Here is a 19,301-nt window from a genome sequence, read left to right on the forward strand (position 1 = left end):
AAGTTAGTTCAACCATTGTGGAAGACAGTGTGGCAATTCCTCAAGGATCTAGAACCAGAAATACCATTCGACCCAGCAATCCCATTACTGGGTATATACCCAAAGGATTATAAATCATTATACTGTAGAGGCACATATACACGTATGTTTATTGCAGCACTCAAAATTCCTTTAAGGAGAAGTTTCCACTTTCCTTATCATTGGATACGCTTCCCTCTTTTAATTACATGTTGAGTCCTTCCCTCATTTAGGCTTGAGAAAAGTGTCCTTAAGTGTCCTAAACTTGCATCAAACCCACTTACTCATCAAACCCCACTTATGACTTCCTCAGAGGACAAGGGACATTTCAGCTCAGTTATACACTGCTATTCTCAATTCCTGCCATTTTTTTCCTCTTCCTTTGACCCCCTGGCCTACCTCTCCAGCTCATTGAAAACAGCCTCCCCTGATGAGCACACCATTGTTATGTAATAGCCTAACCCTTCCCACTCACTTATCAGGGGGTGCCAAGCCTGCAGACTCACTCTGCTTTCCTTATAACTCCCCTGAGGAGAAGGTTGAAGACTGAAGAATCCCCTTTGTGCCTCTCATTTGATTGCATTTTCTTTGGTCAAAGGTTCCCTTATTCATGGGACCTGCCTGGGTCCAGGACCCCTTGACAGGTGCTCTCTGGCTGCCTGTCCTCTGGGCACTCTTGTCCCAGGTCTATTGTTTTCATGACCCACCAGGATGGCGCTTTACTTCCTCAGAAATTGTGATCCCCAGGAAAGTGCCCCACAGGAGGCGTGGAGTTGAGATGCCAGACCAACTCTCTTACAGCATGCGTTTCCAGGGCCGAAGACACGTGATTCACATGAATCTCAAGAAGAACATGATGCCCAGACATTTACCTGTTTTTACTGATAATGACCAGGGGGCCACGCAGGAGAACTACCCTTTTGTCCCACGAGACTGTTACTATGACTGCTACCTGGAAGGGGTTCCTGGGTCTGTGGCCACATTGGACACCTGCCATGGAGGGCTGCGTGGCATGCTGCAGGTGGATGACTTGACTTATGAAATCAAACCCCTGGAGGCTTCTTCCAAATTTGAGCATGTAGTATCTCTGTGTGTGTCAGAAGAATGACTGGGAGAGGCTAGTAGATGTAAGACTGAAGGGGAAGAGAGAGATCAAGAATCTGAAAAGGTAACACTGTCTGAAACTCCCAGAGCAGGCCACGTTTATTTGTGGAGGCATCATAGAAAAAACTTGAAAATTCACTACACGGTTACTAATGCATTATTCAAGCGGAACCCTAATGTGTCACACATAATAGAGAATGTAGTGATTATTAACAGCATCATACATACCATTTTCAAACCAGTTTATTTAAATGTCTATGTACGTGTTTTGTGCATATGGAATGCTAATGATATAGTAATGTTTTATAAGATGCCTGCCGAAATTGCTGTAGGAGAGTTTGGTTTGTGGAAATATTATGAATGGTTTTCAGAAATTCCACATGATACCTCAGTTGTTTTTACAGCATATTGACTTGAAAACCGGGACTGTTATACCACCTTTGATGGAATATGCAACCCCAACTGGGGAGCAATGTTTGTGTATTTAATGAGGTATCACTTATTTAGGGGGGCATGTTTAACAGCACATGCACTAGGTCATAACTTGGGCTTGACACATGATTCTGCTGGTTGTTATTGTTTTCGACGAACCAATTGTCTCATGGCTTCTGTTCCTGATCTTAATGATATGATGAGCAATTGTTCTTATGAGAAGATCCAACACAGGTTGAATAAATGGGATCCTTGTTTGAGTGATCCAAATATTCCATACACTAATTTTCCTTATGTAGCTGATCGTTGTGGAGACAAGATCAAAAATCAGAGGGAAGAATGTGACTGTGGCTCCCTTAAAGATTGTGCCAATGATAGATGTTGTGAGACCTCTTGTACCTTTTCACTTGGCAGTGTTTGCAATACAGGACTTTGCTGCCATGAGTGTAAATATGCTGCCCCTGGAGTGGTTTGCAGAGACTTGGGTGGCATATGTGATCTACCGGAATACTGTGATGGGAAAAAGGAAGAGTGTCCAAATGACGTCTATGTCCAGGATGGAACCCCATGTTCAGCAGTATCTGTTTGTGTAAGAGGAAACTGCAGTGACCGTGATATGCAGTGTCAAGCCTTTTTGGCTACCAAGTGAAAGATGGCTCCCCAGCATGCTATCAACAATTGAATAGGATTGGTGACGGATTTGCAAATTGTGGGGTTATTCTACGGTGAGGGGGAAGTAAACCTTTTCCATGTGAAGAAGGTGATGTTTTCTGTGGAATGTTGCACTGTAGTGGTGTCAGCGAGATTCCTGGTGGAGGTGAGCACACTACGTTTCGTAGTATATTAGTACACGACATAAAAGAAGAAAAATGCTTTGGCTATGAAGCACACCACGGGACAGACTTGCCAGAAATGGGGCTGGTAGTGGATGGTGCAACCTGTGGCCCAGGGAGCTACTGTCTTGAACACAATTGTACTTTTTATCAAGACCTGCATTTTGAATGTGATCTTAAAACATGCAATTACAAAGGAGTATGTAACAACAAAAAACATTGTCACTGTGTGTTTGGGTGGCAACCACCAACATGTGAACTGAGAGGAACAGGAGGTAGTATAGGTAGAGGCCCTCCACCTGACAAACAATATCGTATTGCAAGCAGTGTACTTGTGAATACAAACCGAGCACTACTTTTAATATTTACTCTTTACATCCTTTTTCTGGTTTCGCTTCTCTTTGATTGCTTTTCACAAGCAATAGAATTTATGGAAGAGAAAGTATTGAAAACTACTGAACCTCAGGAGTAAATACTAATGGGAGCCCACACAATGGAGAAAATCACATTAACACTTACTGGGAGTTGTAATCAATAGTCATTCTGATGGTTACATCACCTCTTAGCAATATGATGTCATCTTGAAATAAAATCACTTGGCAATTTAAAAAGAGTCTGTGTGTTTAAATTTACTTAACATTTCCTGTCTGGTCATATTCTCAATACTTCTATAGATGATGGCAGAAACTCCTAGATTGACTAACAAGAGGACCTGTACTCATTTAAGATTTGGGGCTAATGTTTTCTAGATACCCCTGTGGCAAATCCCATGTACACTAATACACATTTGCTCACACTCTTAATTTTTTTTTTTTTTTTTGAGGCAGGGTCTCACTCTGGTGCGTAGCCTGCCAGGTTGGAGTGCAGTGGCGCAATCTCAGCTCACTGTAACCACTGCATCCCGGGGTTCAAGCAATTGTCCCACCTCAACTTCCTGAGTAGCTGGGATTACAGGCACGTGCTACCACACCAGATTAATTTTTGTATTTTTAGTAGAGACTGGGTTTCACCATCTTGGCTAGGCTGGTCTCAAACTCCTGGCCTCAAGTGATTCACCCACCTCGGCCTCCCAAAGTGCTGGGCAATTGGTACATGCTATCTGCTATCATTTTCATTATTCTCAGTATTTTTGCGTTATGCTAAGCCTGGGGAATCCCATATGTAATGTCTCTGACTTTATGTCTTTACTGTTAAACTATTACAGAAAGGGTCATTATTCACTGATATATCACTTCTCAATTTATCTGGAAATTAAAGGTATGGGATATCATATTTTAAATCTCCAGGAATTGCCTGAGCCCAGCCTATCTATAAATTACAGGATGGAACTGACAGTCTGATAAATGTACAGACACAAAATCTTACCTAAAGGGAAACCGGAAGAATCGCTCCAGAAATAGTGCACTAAGTTGGGGTACAGTAACTCACGCCTATAATCCCAGAGATTTGGGGGCCTGAGGTGGGAGGATTCCTCGAGGCCAGGAGTTTGAGACCAACCTGGGCAACATTGTGAGACTGTGTCTCTATAAAATATTAAAAAACAAAAAAAAATTATCCAGGCATGGTGGCACACACCTGTAGTCGTAGCTATTCCAGAGTATGAGGAGGGAGTATCAGTTTGAGACCAGCCTGGGCAACATAGTGAGAATCTATCAACACAAAATATAAAGAAATTAGCGAGGCATGGTGGCACATGCTTGTAGTCCTAGCTACCAGGAGGCTGAGGCAGGAAGATCACTTGAAGCCAGGAATTCAAGGCCAACCTGAGCAGGATAGCAAGACCTCGTCTCTAAAAGAGTTTAAAAATCAGCCCGGTGGAATAGTGTGTCCCTATAGACCCAGCTACTTGGGAGGCTGAGGCAGGAGGATCACTTGAGACCAGGAGCTGGAGGTTACAGTGAGTCATGACTGTACCACTGCACACCAGCCTGTGTAACAGAGTGACACTGTATGTGTGCATGTGTCTGTGTGTCTGTGTGTGTGTGTTTTTAAAACTTTTGTTTTTAAGGCTTGTCATATCCAACAAGAGGTGATGTTCCAGGTCAAATAGTACAAGGGAGGTGGAGATGTGGAAGAAAAGAAGCACGTGGGACTTCAAGAAGATAGGGATCAGGATAGAAGGGAGGTGAGAATCAGAGGCATAAATAGAGGTAGACAGAAGGGAGGAGGCCTTTGGGAAAGGAAGATCATTGAAGTTGTTGAAAACAGGACTCAAGACTAGAGATTGTTCAAAATATTTCTTTTCTTGGTTTCTTCATACCAAATAAAGTAAGTTATTTGTGGAGTGTCAGCTATTCTGCTACCCTTTTCTTCTAAGGTGACACAAAAATGCACAAGCTTGACATGCCCCAAGTAACCAAAGGCACTTCAGTTCAAATTTATACCTGATGAAATCACGCCACTTAAGAATTTAACAGATTGATTGACATTGCACCAGACCGTATGTCTACACAGATCTGACCAGGTGTTTGGGTTGAATAGGAGTTTCTGTAGTAGAAGAAATTTGAGATAATAGAAGAGTCTTGCCCCACCTTAGGGAAGTTACCTAAACTCTCTGCACATCTAAAGAACTCTGAAAGATGGGAGGAAAATGCTGACTTCAGTCTGACAAAAGGGTACCTAGAAAAAAGTCAAAGCATGCAACCACCATGCTATGAAAGAAAGTCAGGTGATGGGACGATCTGTGCAGCAAACTGCCCTGGCAGTGTTTACCTATGTAACGAACCTGCATAGCCTATCCTGCACCTCTACCGCTGACCTTAAAATAAAAGTTGGAAATCAAGAACAAAAATAAAAATGAGGGAAAAAAAGAATCAGATACCAACAGCAGGGCTTACCTCTCCACCCAGGGAAATTAGGGTTCTTTGATAATGCTGTCTTTGGCACAAAACTGGGCAGTGTTGGCGTTTTGTACAAAACTATTCCAAGTAACAACACAAAATTATTAAATATATATATTATGTAAGTTTTTTAAAGTGACTCACATAGAGGTTAAAGGCTTTATTCAGTTGAACTACATGAGGGAGTACCTGAAAACCAGGTGATGTCACAAGTGAAGCAGGGCCAAGGTTTTTACAAGATGGGAACGTTCTGAGTAGCTGTCCTTGTCCTTTCAGTTTTAGCATCAGTGTTCACCTTAACCAAAACCCATAGATGGAGACTATTCGTATTTACTTGTACCTTCTTTGGAGTCTAATAACCAACAGAAAAATAATTCTGAGAACCGTCTTTACAAACCTTATGGGTTTTTGGATAGCCATGGGCTGTGAGAGGTATATCGTTTTTTTAAAAAGGGGTTGAGGGAGGGCGCTGGGCATGGTTGTTCATGCCTATAATCCTTGCACTTTGGGAGGCCAAGGTGGGAGGAATACTTGAGCCCAGGACTTTGAGACCAGCTTGGGCAACATAGCAAGACCCCATCTTTATAACATTAATTTTGTTTTAACTTTAAAAAAATAAAGAGAAGAAGGAAAAATAAAAAGGACAAAGTAGGAGTCAGGGAGGACCCAGAGCACTTGCTATAGTGTTTGTTTTAAATCTTTTGCACCTTCATCCCAGGAGGTCAACACTGCTGCACATATCCATTCGCAGTTACCATTGCATTGGGTGGTTCCAAGTGGCTCCCAAGTGAATCCCCTAGTTTCTCCATATAACCCTCCATGCCTCTACTGGGGCTCAGCAGCCTTACCTTCCCCTGCTCTTCAGGGTCAGTTACTCCTGCCAGAATGACTCTTCTTTTTACCTGCGGGTCCTTGAACAGAAGATGTCCCAGATGCCCTGAGGGCAGCTTGCAGGTCTATGGAACTTATGCTGGGTCCTCTGGCAAAGATGCATTCTCTTTGTGGACCAAGACCTGCCTAGAGAACAGGTAGTTGCAGGGAGGGAAGCAGATCAGTGGATCATCAAGTGTGATGATAAGTGAGGCCACCCGGCTTCTCTTCCTTGGCTCTGGGCCCCATATATTCTTTCTATTGCATATACAACACCATCTAGGAATCTCTGACTTAATATACACAATGCATTGTGAAGGCTGGCACTCAATTCTTTCAGAATATTGTTTCTGAGCTGGCTCTCTGGCTCTGCCTTCTGCAGGCCATTCTAAGCACTTTAGGAGAATAGATGCTACTAAATATTGAATATATGATACAAACAATATAATTCATTGCTATGTACCATTCCAGCACCTCATACACTAAAGAGTGAATGAATCCTCTATTCGTATGCCAAGTTGTATGAGACTCCATGCTTAAAGATCTTACAGTCCATATGCCCACAGTAGTGGTGCTGGCTCAAGCTCTATAGACAATATCATAACTAGAATGTGTATATTTTCTTGTGTGAACTAATCACTGGCCCTCCCAGGATAAAAGGGGCACAAAGTAGTCAATGTCTCACTAATTCACTGTTTGGTTTCCTTGAAGAATAGCACCTTCCCAGAAACTCAGCCTTGATCTGTGTCACTGGCAAGTTGGACATTCATGACAGAAGTGTCTTGATTAACTCCCTTGGCAAGTGGGAGTCCATGCTATTGAGCCCAATGTACCTCTATCTCTGCCACTATGGCTACCTGTTTGTGTGCCCCTGGAGAATTCATATACATGGATATCTTTTCAAGAGTGAAAAGACCCAAAATAATGGTCAAAGCAGAAAGTTTTTATACTAGAAAAAGAACAATAAATTTGTGAAGAAATGACAAAAGTGTAGAGAGCCAAAAACCTGTGGGTTGTAACTTACTCAGCATTCCACTGGAGGCTATATGATCAAACAACAAACTGTTTATCATGAATGCAGGATGTGGGCAAACTCACAGTCGCCAGAAGGTATGCTGAGTGCAATCACTCCCTGGTACCGTTCTCCTTGAGGTTATCTACTGGAACATCGGAAGACTACTGTTCAGAGAATGCAGTCGTGCAGGCCTGCACCGAGTCAAGCAGCCTACTGACAAACACCTCTTTCTTCCTATCTCCTTTTCTCAATAAATATGAAGGAAGCTAGAAGCTCAGGGCCCTTGTTCACTAGAAGCAAGGAGCCCCTTGACCCCATCATCCAAATATACTCTTTTGTGTTTGTCTTTATTCCCACGTTCGTCCCCCTTTGTCCCATCCAACAGGGACTGGGGCCATGACACAAAAAGATCTAAGCTAGAGACAGTGAATTCCAGGGAAGTCACTAGGAGATCTATTGGGTGGAGTGTCAAGGAGGAGTTATAAAGCTAGTGGGAGATAAGAGTTACTATAGTTTATTTGTACACGTCTACTGCAGCAAAAATTTCCAAACCTGGGGATACGGTTATTTTCTTCTCCTGGCACAGGGAAGGCATCTTTCTCCATGGAAGTTTTATGGCTTGCTATATGCAGGAAAAGGCAGGTCAGATAGTCACTTCTGGAACTACAGTTTCCAAAGTGCTTTGAGCTTGAAGTAATCAACACACTAATTTGGCATATTTTAGAGTGGCACACTTTTAACTCCTTTATTTTCCCTGTCTGAAACTTTCCTAACAGTTTCAAATTAAAAGCTGAGTTGGTATTTGTGGAGAGAAGAGTTGTGTTAGCAGCTGAGTGGCAAGGGATCTGCAATGGGAGAGAAGAACACAGATTAGAAGGAGAATTAATAAGCAGAAAAGCACAATCTAAACACATTTACCCATACTCCATTCAACCAGTCTCCTATCCCTGACAATGGGTCAGGCCAATTGAATGGTTTAGCTTCATTTATATGATGAAGAGTGTTTATCTTGTCTTTCAAAAAGTTCAGATTAGATTCTATTTGTCCCTGGTGGTTTACATATAAGGAGTGTTCCTCACCAATGATTGCACAAGCTCCTCCTTCTTGGGCTGTCATTCTATCCAGGACGTGGTGATTCTGAAGTACAACAGAGGCTAAACTGTTAACTTCTGATTAGAGTCTTCTCAGTGCTTGCATAGTAATACTGACTCCTGTTCTATTACCATGGAAACATTGAGAATTGCCCTTTCCCTCTCATAAGTTCCAAAGCCTGGGAAAATGGATCTCAGCATGGAAAGGAACTTAGAATTGTGACATATAAGGGGATTTTCTGTAACATCTCATTTAGTATGCTTGTGTGACACTACTTTATAAACAAAGGAGCCCAAGTTTATAATTTGGCTGGCACTGAAGGAGGAGTACCTGGTGACAAAGGCATTAGGTATCTAAGTCCCCATCATTCTGACCATGTAGGTGAGAACCCTTCATAGACCTTGTCACCACGCAAGATAAAAAGACCAGTGTGGTTCACAAATAATATCAGAGTCAAATTTGTGACCCAACAGATTGGGGTTTGTTGTGCCTGGTCTTCTGTCATATTGGCATCGGTGAATCTGTATGTGTCCCTGTCAGTCCATAGGAGCAGAACAGATTGCACAATATCAGATATAGGAGATCTTTAGTTTGGTTTTGGCAGCTATAGGGCTTGATTTTGTCACCTGGCCAAGTTATTCCACATTTTTTGAATACTCACCATGCTATCACCATGTAATCTTTGGTGCCTATCAGTCTACTGAGGAGAGCAAGTGAGCAAATCCAAGTTGCACAGGGCTGACTTCTGGGCCATCCATAACACCTGGTGATGTGGCAAGTGTTTGTACCATAAGAGTGTCAGGACCATTTATGACCTTCGTGAGAGGCTTATGTGCCATCTGTAGCATCAAGTCACAGGATTTGATTGTGCTACTGCCTTAGAAAGTTACCTGTGAAAGATCCTGCATCATCTCTGCTTTCAGTACAAAGGGAAAAATCCCCTTCTAATATCTTTACCTAAAGAAACAACATTCTTCAACCTTCTACACAGGTGTCCAACTCACCAAAAAGAGAGGTAGTGTGACGTTGTTTTCTTTTCATGGAAGCCATACCTTGTCATGCGTCCGTGCTCCGGACTTGACCCACCAGGCACTTGCATCAGCAGGAATGAAAATAAGTTCAGATAATTTTGTATAATCTAGATGCTGATATACCAGCAATCAGATGGCTAGTTCATGTGGGCAGGGTTTGGAAAACTCGTGCAAAGCAATGTTAGTTCTGTGCCTAAACTGTTAAGAAAACAGTAAGGGTTAATAACAATAAGACACAGTTTGAAAGAAAGTCCATAGTGGAGGATCAGAGGGAGAACTGAATAGACTGAGATAGTCTGCAGTCAGCTTTTTCAATAAGTGCTCAAAGAACAAAGAGGACTTTGTGAAGAAAAGAAAAGGTTTTGGGTTTTTTTTTTTGTTTGTTTGGGTTTGTTTGTTTTTGTTTTGTTGTTGTTGTTTTTTTTTTTTTAGGGAAGGTAGAACCAGTTCCTGTTATACTAACAATGTACACCCTGTCTTGGACCCCAACGCCACGTAGAAGTCCCATGAGGACTGGGGAAACTACCATGCTCATTCACACAACATCTCTCATTGGTCCAGAGTTGCTTTCAGATGATTTAACTCCTTCTTGTTTCCAGTTTGCTCCATGAGTGCACTGAGCACACCCCCGTAAAGTAGAAAGCCATTAGTGTGTATAGGACTTGTCATCAATGCTACAGACAACCTCAAGGTTCAGCCTAAGAGGATACAGGCAGGTACCACCAGCATCTGCTGTACCAGACTTTCCAGCCCCAAATATGTTTACTTTTACTCTCATTTCCCTAGGACTGTATTTTCCAGGTAAAACATTTAGATTTAATCCTTGCCTCAGCATATGTTTTCTAAGGAACCTGGGTACAGTAGATGCTAAAAGCCCACCCTACATCTTCTCGTCCCACTTGAGTTCACTTGCAGCCACAGTAGACAATCTCCATGCTCTGAGAGTTTACCACTTCACATGCTTATATCTCAGATATTCTTTTCCTTACAGCTTTCTCCTGAACCATGGAGTATTAATCAAAGGTGTGTTTCACATGACTTCTCAGAAAGCGCACAGGGATGGCTCCAGTTGTACACAGAGAAAACTTGTTCATTAGTCTACCCTGTTATGTGCTTCCCCCTAAAAACTAACTCTACCTAAATCCTTGTCTCTGGGTCTGCTTTTTGGGCAATCCAAATTAAAACAGGAGGTAAGACTCTATGCTTGTTATAAACAGGTTAATTCTACCCACCAATCCTGATATAATTGACTGATAGAGCTGTAATTAACTCAACGAATATAAAATAATTATACATCTTTTCTTAAAATAAGAATATTGCAAAATGCACTGCTTCTTGTAAAAATTTACAAATAAAATAAGGTGACTCTAACAAATTAACTTTAAAATACAATACAGGATTCCAATTTACCAGCAAAGCACTGATAAAGCATTTATTCTATAAAGTGTATCAAGACAACTGGCTACCCATTTGGAAAAGTATACGATTAGATACCTATCTCATTTCTTATAGAAAAATAAATTCCAGAATTAAGCATAAAAGCTGAAACCAATATAAACCCAGAAAAAGTGGATTATTTCAATGTAATCTCAAGCAGAAATACAAAACACAGCAAATATAAAAGAACAATAGGCTGATAAATATAACTATAACCAACTTCAATGGTTTATTTTATCTATACTTTAAGTTCTGGGGTACATGTTCAGAACGTGCAGTCTTCTTACATCGGTACACATGTGCCATGGTTGTTTACTGCACCCATCAACCCGTCACCTACATTAGGTATTTCTCACAATGCAATCCTTCCCCTAGCCCTCCACCACCTGACAGACTCCAGTATGTGGTGTTCCCCTCCCTGTGTTCATGTGTTCTCATTGTTCAGCTTCCACTTATGAGTGAGAACATGCAGTATTTTGTTTTCTGTTCCTGTGTTAGTTTGCTGAGAATGATGGTTTCCAGCTTCATCCATTTCCCTGCAAAGGACATGCACTCATCTTTTTTTATGGCTGCATAGTATTCCATGGTGTATATGTGCCACATTTTCTTTATGCAGTCTATCATTGGTGGACATTTGGATAGGTTCCAAGTCTTTGCTTTTGTGCATAGTGCCACAAAAAATATATGTATGCATGTGCCTTTACAGTAGAATGATTTATAATCCTTTGGGTATATACCCAGTAATGGGATCACTGGGTTAAATAGTATTTCTAGCTCTAGATCCTTGAGGAATTGCCACACTGTCTTCCACAATGGTTGAACTAATTTACACTCCCACCAACAGTGTAAAAGCGTTCCTATTTCTCCACATCCTCTCCAGCATCTGTTGTTTCCTGACTTTTTAATGATCACCATTCTAACTGGTGTGAGATGGTATCTCATTGCGGTTTTGATTGGCATTTCTCTAATGACCAGTGATGATGAGAATTTTTTCACATTTGTTGGCTGCATAAATGTCTTCTTTTGAGAACTGTCTGTTCATACACTTTGCCCACTTTTTGATGGTTTTTTTGTGTAAATTTGTTTAAGTTATTTGTAGATTCTGGATATTAGCCCTTTGTCAGATGGATAGATTGCAAAAATTTTCACCCATTCTGTAGGTTGCCTGTTCACTCAGATGATAGTTTCTTTTGCTGTGCAGAAGCTCTTTAGTTTACCTAGATCCCGTTTGTCAATTTTGGCTTTTGTTGCCATTGCTATTGTTGTTTTAGACATGAAGTGTTTGCCCTTGCCTATGTCCTAAATGATATGGCCTAGATTTTTTTCTAGAATGTTTATGGTTTTAGGTCTTACGTTTAAGTCTTTAATCCATCTTGAGTTGATTTTTGTATAAGGTATAAGGAAGGGGTCTAGTGTCAGTTTTCTGCAGATGGCTGGCCAGTTTTCCCAACACCATTTATTAAATGAGGAGTCATTTCCCCATTGCTTGTTTTTGTCAGATTTGTCGAAGATCAGATGGTTGTAGATATGTGGTGTTATTTCTGAGGCCTCTCTTCTGTTCCATTTGTCTATGTATCTGTTTTGGTACCAGTACCATGCTGTTTTGGTTACTTTAGCCTTGTAGTATTCTTTGAAGTGAGGTAACGTGATACCTCCAGCTTTGTTCTTTTTGCTCAGGATTGTCTTGGCTATGCAGGCTCTTTTTTGGTTCCATATGAAGGTTAAAGTAGTTTTTTCTACTTCTGTGAAGAAAATCAATGGTAGCTTGATGGGGATGGCATTGAATCTATAAATTACTTTGGGCAGTATGGCCATCTTCACAATATTGATTCTTCCTATCCGTGAGCATGGAATATTTTTCCATTTGTTTGTGTCCTCTCTTATTTCCTTGAGCAGTGGTTTGTAGTTCCCTTTGAGGAGGTCCTTCACATCCCTTGTAAGTTGTATTGCTAGGTATTTTATTATCTTAGTAGCAATTGTGAATAGCAGTTCACTCATGACTTGGCTCTCTGTCTGTTATTGGTGTGCAGGAATGCTTGTGATTTTGCACATTGATTTTGTATCCTGAGACTTTGCTGAAGTTGCTTATCAGCTTAAGGAGATTTTTGGCTGAGACGATGGGGTTTCTTAATATACAGTCATGTCATCTGCAAACAGAGACAATTTGACTTACTGTCTTCCTATTTGAATACCCTTTATTTTTTTCTCTTGCCTGATTGCCTTGGCCAGAACTTCCTATACTATGTTGAATAGGAGTGGTGAGAGAGGGCATCCCTCTCTTGTGCCAGTTTTCAAAGAGAATGCTTCCAGCTTTTGCCCATTCAGTATGATATTGGCTATGGGTTTGCCATAAATACTTCTTATTAATTTGAGATACATTCCATCGATACCAAATTTATTGAGAGTTTTTAGCATGAAGGGGTGTTGAATTTTGTCAAAGGCCTTTACTGCATTTATTGAGATAATCATGTGATTTTTGTCATTGGTTCTGTTTATGTGATGGATTATGTTTATTGATTTGCATATGTTGAACCAGGCTTGCATCCCAGGGATGAAGCCGACTTGATTGTGGTGGATAAGCTTTTTGATGTGCTGCTGGATTCAATTTGCCAGTATTTTATTGAGGATTTTTGCATCGATGTTCATCAGGGATATTGGCCTGAAATTTTCTTTTTTGTTGTGTCTCAGCCAGGTTTTGGTATCAGGATGATGCTGGCTGCACAAAATGAGTTAGGGAGGAATCCCTTTTTCTATTGTTTGGAATAGTTTCAGAAGGAATAGTGCCTGCTCCTCCTTGTACCTCTGGTAGAATTAGGCTGTGAATCCATCTGGTCCTGGACTTTTTTTGGTTGGTAGGCTATTAATTACTGCTTCAATTACAGAACTTGTTGTTGGTCTATTCAAGGATTTGACTTCTTCCTTGTTTAGAATGGGGAGGTTGTGTATGGCCAGGAATTTATCCATTTCTTCTATATTTTCTAGTTTATTTGCATAAAGATGTTTCTAGTGTTCTCTGATAGTAGTTTGTATTTCTGTGGGAATAAACCATTTCAAAAAAGAATCAATAAACTGGAGCAGCTATCTTTTGTCTCTCTATGGATGTGTACACTTAGAACATGTGGAGCTTTCTCTGATTGAACCAGATTGCATTCTTGGTTCACTCCTCCCTCCTTGTGTGGCTCCAGTAGCTGTCCTCTGCTTCTTTTTGCTAGCCCATTGTTGGACCCTCTCCATCTCTATTCCTGGAGGTCATCAAACCATAAAGGGGTGACTACAAAGTAATGGGGCACACAAGTGGAACACTTACCATTTCATAAGGAATGCTTCCACGAAGATATAACATTTAACCTCTATTGAGAGAAAATAGGAGTTTTCCAGGGCAAGAGAGTAGGGGCAGCATGGTAAACAGCATTTTGGGAATGGGAATTTCATGTACAGATATGCAGAGAATGACACAGCCAAATATATTGTAAACATAAAACAGGTAGAAGACACAAAGTTGGCAAGTGTAATGAAAAATAATATCCAAAAAGTTGTTTGACTGAATTTACAGAGTGCCATTCAGAAGTTAACTGATCAATACAAAGGGTATCTGATTCACTCTGTGTTTTCAAGAGACAGGATTTTCAAAAACACGGAGAATAGACTGAGGGGAAGATACACTGGGGACAAAAGACCAGCAAAGTGTGCCACGTTCAAACAGCAGCATTTTAAATAAACACATTTTAAATATTCAAAGTTTATTTTTGAGCAAGAGTTCCAGTAGTTAAAAGAGAGGATCAGAATGATATCCTCAAGTTAGCAAAATATTATTTTTACTTTTCATAATTAATTCATGTATTTAATACTTCATTGAAATTCATTGCTTCATTTAAGTATTTACTGTGTAGTAAGCACTGCGCACTGTTCAAGCTATTGAGGACACAATGGTGAGCAAAACAGATAAAAACTACCCCACCCTCATGGAGATTATATTTTGGTAGGCAAAACAAATCCTCCAAAAGGATATCCAAACTGCCAAATTAAGACAAAGATCTAGGAAGCACACAGGGAGCAAAATCAGGAAATTTCATCAGATAACAATTTGTTTATACTTAACAAAAATTCACTTATTTCTCTCTTTTGGTTACCAAATAAAAGAAGTTGGGGGGGACAAATATTATTATCACCCCTACCCCCTTTTAGATTTTGAAGCAAAATGTCAGAAAAGGTAAGTAATTTTCCCACACTGATAATGTCAATAGAGAGGTAAACCTCACCCCTGGACACTCTGATGCAGACACATCTCATGCCTTTCCCATAAGTCATCTCTAAGCATGAGAAACACAAGAAGGACTAAAGGGAGGGAGGGATGTAGCTTTATTTGCTGTTTAAAACAATGAACAATAGAAACAAGTTAAGAATAACCTGCAATTAATGACAATGCTTGTGGTTCTGACGTAAGGGAAGATCTTTGCAGCTTTCTGGAAACGGTCAGAAATATGCTCAGTTTCAGGGATGTACTACCATTTCCACTGCCAAGAGACTAAAGTGTAATAATGCATGGAATATTAAATTAGAGACATTTTCTTAACCTGATGAATGAGCCTTAGTTTCTTTGGGACCAGAACATTGTCGTAGATACGTAAGAAGCCCAACAGTAAACAGGAAAATCAAAACAGACAAAGAAGGAATCACAATCAGTGGCAAGAAACCTCTTTTCTTTGCAGATGCTGGACCACTGTCAACACTACCCCCATAGCCTCTGTGCAGGCAGTAGGGAGGGGACCACCCATAGCCACAGTGGCAGTGATGTTGGTTATTGCAGATCCCCTTCATGTTGCAGGTCTCAGGAAGGCAGACGTGTGACAAGACAGACAGACTGACACACTTCTTGTGGATGCAGATCTTTCCTGGGCCACACACAGTACCATCTTTCACGTCACCAATGTCAGGTATGTTCATCCTTAAATGATAGTCAATACCCCAGCAGGTGACGCCATTGATACGAGTGTGCTGCAAAGTAAAATGATCTTGGAGAAGAGGAATGTCTCTCACATTCTCACATTGAACTCTCCCACAAAAGACATCAGAGATATGACATTTTAGGTATGTTGTGCCATTTATACCACAGTGACCAAAACGGTTTCCCTGAGAGTTGATTTCTTTATAGCAATTCTGAGATGCACTTTTTGCATCTTTACCAAAAATCTCCCTGCAATGCTGGTCATGGTTATTACATCTCTTTTGATAGCAGTAGGCACTGTCACTACAGGGGAACCCATCCTGCACATATCTATCTTCTGGGCACTGATGGGATGTTCCATTGCACCATTCTGGGAGGTCACACTCATTGACCTCTTGTCTACAGAGTTCCCCTGATGGCATGAACTTGCAGTCTTTGCAACAAAGCCCAAAAGCACAGGCAGCCCCAGGTCTTAAAGTGCAGTTCAACAGACAACAGGCATCTTGTTCACACTGCTGTACGGATCCACAGTCACACTGCTCTTCTCTTTCAACCACACCATTCCCACAGCGCTTTAGCATAAAGATTTCCCCCAATCTTGGAGGATTATGCAGACATGATCCCTGGTTTAAGGTGGTCTTCATAAAATCAGCATAACTGCAATTGGTGAATTTCTCTGTTGGCACTCTAAAAGTATTCATGATGCAACCTCTTTCCCCACAAAAACAGAATTCTTCATCATGCTGCATACCCAAAATATGACCTAACTCATGGGCCACAGTGTTGGCAAAAAGAGACCAGGTATCTCCTTGAAAATTATCAACTCCACAATCAATAGGTGGACGACATATTCCTGCAATGTAGGCTAGACCAAGTATACTTATAAGTGAATTTTTAATGAACATATGTGCAGCATCATGCTGTAGTTGGGAAAGACTGATTTGTTTCCATTGAGAGAAATCGTTCAGGACCTGTTCTATGCTTGTCATTGGGAAAATATTTCCTTGATTCCAAATTTCAATTCCAGTCAAAATTACATAAGTACATAACTGCTGATACATGTAATCCACCATGCTGACAACAAGAAATACATCCTCTTGCACCTTTGAGATGTTGCTTTGAGAGTAAATGAAGAAATCATGGTTCACCACAACAACTAGCTCCAGAAACCATGCATGGGTCCACCAGTCACCAGCAGATTTTGGTTCCAGAGCTGAGTTCTCAGCCTCTTCAAATTCCAAATGTTGGCGTGCTACTTCCTTCTCTGTTAAGCCATATCTCATAGCTGGGAATTGTGTCTCGTTACTGTTTATCTTATAAACCAGGTGTTCAAATGTGGCAGAGTGCCTGATGGGTTCAATTTCATAGGTGAGGCCATTTATTTGTAATACACCTCGAAAGCCCCCAAAACAAGCACTGAACACAGCCAGAGACTCAGGGACCCCCTCCACGTAACCATGATAGTAACAGTCATCTGGGATGAAGGGCTGATCCTCCAGGAGGGCACGCTCATCTGTAGGTGAACACCGGGAGGTGTCTAGAAACCAAGAGCTTCTTGACCCTCATATGAACAACGTGTCTCTGGCCCCCGAACTGCAGTCTATAGGAGAGCCATCCAGGAGCCTTTGCACTTCTGCCCCTGCTGATCACCTTCAAGGGGATCACCACTTCTGGGGAAGTGAAATGCTGGGAGGGCCCAGCCTGACAGTAGCCAGAAATGGACAAAAACACCCCAAGCCAGAGCAGCAGAACAGTGACCCTGATGTACACTAGGGTCCCATCCACTGCCATTATGAAGTTGTCGTCATGGAGCCATCTGTCCAGAGCAGAAGAGGACAAGGTGTGAGGCACTTCTGGTCTGGCTCCTCCCTCTAAGCTGCTCAGGATGCAGGGCTGACCCTATGGATCTGTGTCCTGGCAGAGTTAGATCAGAACTGCATTGCTGGAAGTAAAAATAAAAAGATGGGTTGGAAAGGTGATAAGTAAGGGATCAGGAAAGAAAAAGAATGGAGTGGTGAAAAACTGGTTGATGAATCAAGAAAATACTTTGGATTTGCTTTTAGTACATAAGGGTGGGAAGTTAGGGGGTATAGAAAAGACAACATTGGCCACGTGGTGATAATAGTTGAAGTTGGAAGATGGGTACTTAAATAGTTATCTCAGTCTTTACAGGCGGTATGAAAATGTCCATAATAAAAAGTAAAAGCAAAAGTAAAGAAACTTAAGAGTAGGGTGACTATATATCTCAATTTGTCCAAGATAATATTAGTTTATGCCTGTTGCCCTTGCAATAACTATTGATAGTGTCTCCTTTGACTGTCCAAACTGGAGATATCAAAAACAATCACAATTCTGTATCAAGTTGCATCAGTCTTACGATTTACTTTAGTTTCTTTATCGCAAAGTTATTTACTATTCCTCATTGTATTCATCTTTACTCATAACTTCATTAGACTGAAAGATTCTTTACTGCATGGTTTATGATTTTCTTTCATTTTAGTATCCTCTGTAATGCCTCATAGAGCTCTGTGTACAATGAAAAGTGGAAAGAGGGAGGAGGAATTGTGAAATGTCTTGGATTGTAAGTGAATGCTACTAAAATGTATTCATATTGTAGTATAATTTTTTGAAAAGAAAAAAAATTCAGGAAACATTGACATCATTTAAGGGTAAGGAGAGAATAATGTTGTTCTCTCCAGTTAGCCATAGGAGAAACCCAAAGACAAAAGCAAAAGTTTTCAGAAGAGAAAATGAGAATCGGTACAGTTTAAAGGTCTTGGGAAAAGGAACTCTTGTCTTATTAGGGCAAAACCATTGGAGAGTCTGGCATTTTAGGATTGCCAGGGAAGAGTCCCAATGTTTGCTCAAATATATTTACCAAGAGTTTTTGAAAGTAGGGAATTTCTGCACCTGTCATACAGTCTGGCTGGCAATACTTATCTATTTCTTTTTCTATTTATTAAACAAGTCTTTATGTGTTTGGAGCATATAAAGTGCAGGACATTGTTCTAGATATTAGAGAAAGAAAATCAAAATACAGAGCATTAAATAAATTACCAATTTAGTGCAGAAACTTGTGGCAGGAGCAAGAATAAGCTTCAGGAGGTCTATAATATTGTATTCAATATTTTATATATTTCATGACTTTTTTTTTTTGCTGAGGAGAGTGTCTGTCTATGTATTTCATCATAGTCTCAAATGACTGTCAAAAGTGAGGCTAATAAGCACTGAGCATGTGTAGACACAAACAAAAAACAGATAATTATAATATAATATGATCAAAACCAGATAACAAAGTTTATGCTTCAGGGATCCTCATTGTACAGACCTCTATAAAGACCCTGTAAGGGGCTCGGCAATGGACTTTATGAAAGTCATATAATTATAAGTAATCAAAATTAGTCACTCTACAAGAAAAATCTCAAACACCCTGAAATATTACATCGCACACATAAAAAACTTAATAAAGGTTTTCTAAAATTTGACAATAGTAAATTTAATTATTTATCTCATTACCAATAACAAGTTGTGAAGCTGAATTTTCTTTTCTAAACTATTAATAATACAAAATAAATTTCTATTAAACATACTAGGGAAAGGCAAATGCCTTTCAGTTCTTGCTATAGAAATTATAACAAAATAATTCTCTTAAGGGAGGCAATTAAATAAGAAGCAATTTGAAAA

The 19,301-nt window shown here is 40.5% G+C and overlaps 1 protein-coding gene, 1 long non-coding RNA gene and 1 pseudogene across 2 annotated transcripts; 1 reads left to right on the forward strand and 2 right to left on the reverse strand.

Moving 5' to 3' along the window:
• The first annotated feature begins 533 nt into the window (after positions 1-533).
• On the forward strand, positions 534-2,973 carry LOC117069385 (annotated as a pseudogene).
• A 2,418-nt stretch (positions 2,974-5,391) lies between these two features.
• On the reverse strand, positions 5,392-9,218 carry LOC117069388. Its single transcript, XR_004431527.1, has 4 exons — positions 8,192-9,218; positions 7,665-7,957; positions 6,076-6,244; positions 5,392-5,522 (listed from the first exon to the last, which is right to left on the reverse strand). It is a non-coding gene; the product is annotated as an uncharacterized LOC117069388 (long non-coding RNA).
• Positions 9,219-15,033: 5,815 nt separating this feature from the next.
• Positions 15,034-17,625, reverse strand: LOC117069386 (disintegrin and metalloproteinase domain-containing protein 21-like). Its single transcript, XM_033187582.1, is given in 2 exon segments — positions 15,034-17,132; positions 17,134-17,625. Coding segments are annotated over 2 exon segments (2,166 nt in total). The 5' UTR covers positions 17,409-17,625; the 3' UTR covers positions 15,034-15,241.
• Between the last annotated feature and the right edge of the window lie 1,676 nt (positions 17,626-19,301).

This window comes from Trachypithecus francoisi, unplaced genomic scaffold (assembly GCF_009764315.1).
Source record: "Trachypithecus francoisi isolate TF-2019V2 unplaced genomic scaffold, Tfra_2.0 Lachesis_group3, whole genome shotgun sequence".
In the NCBI taxonomy this organism is placed as follows: domain Eukaryota; kingdom Metazoa; phylum Chordata; class Mammalia; order Primates; family Cercopithecidae; genus Trachypithecus; species Trachypithecus francoisi.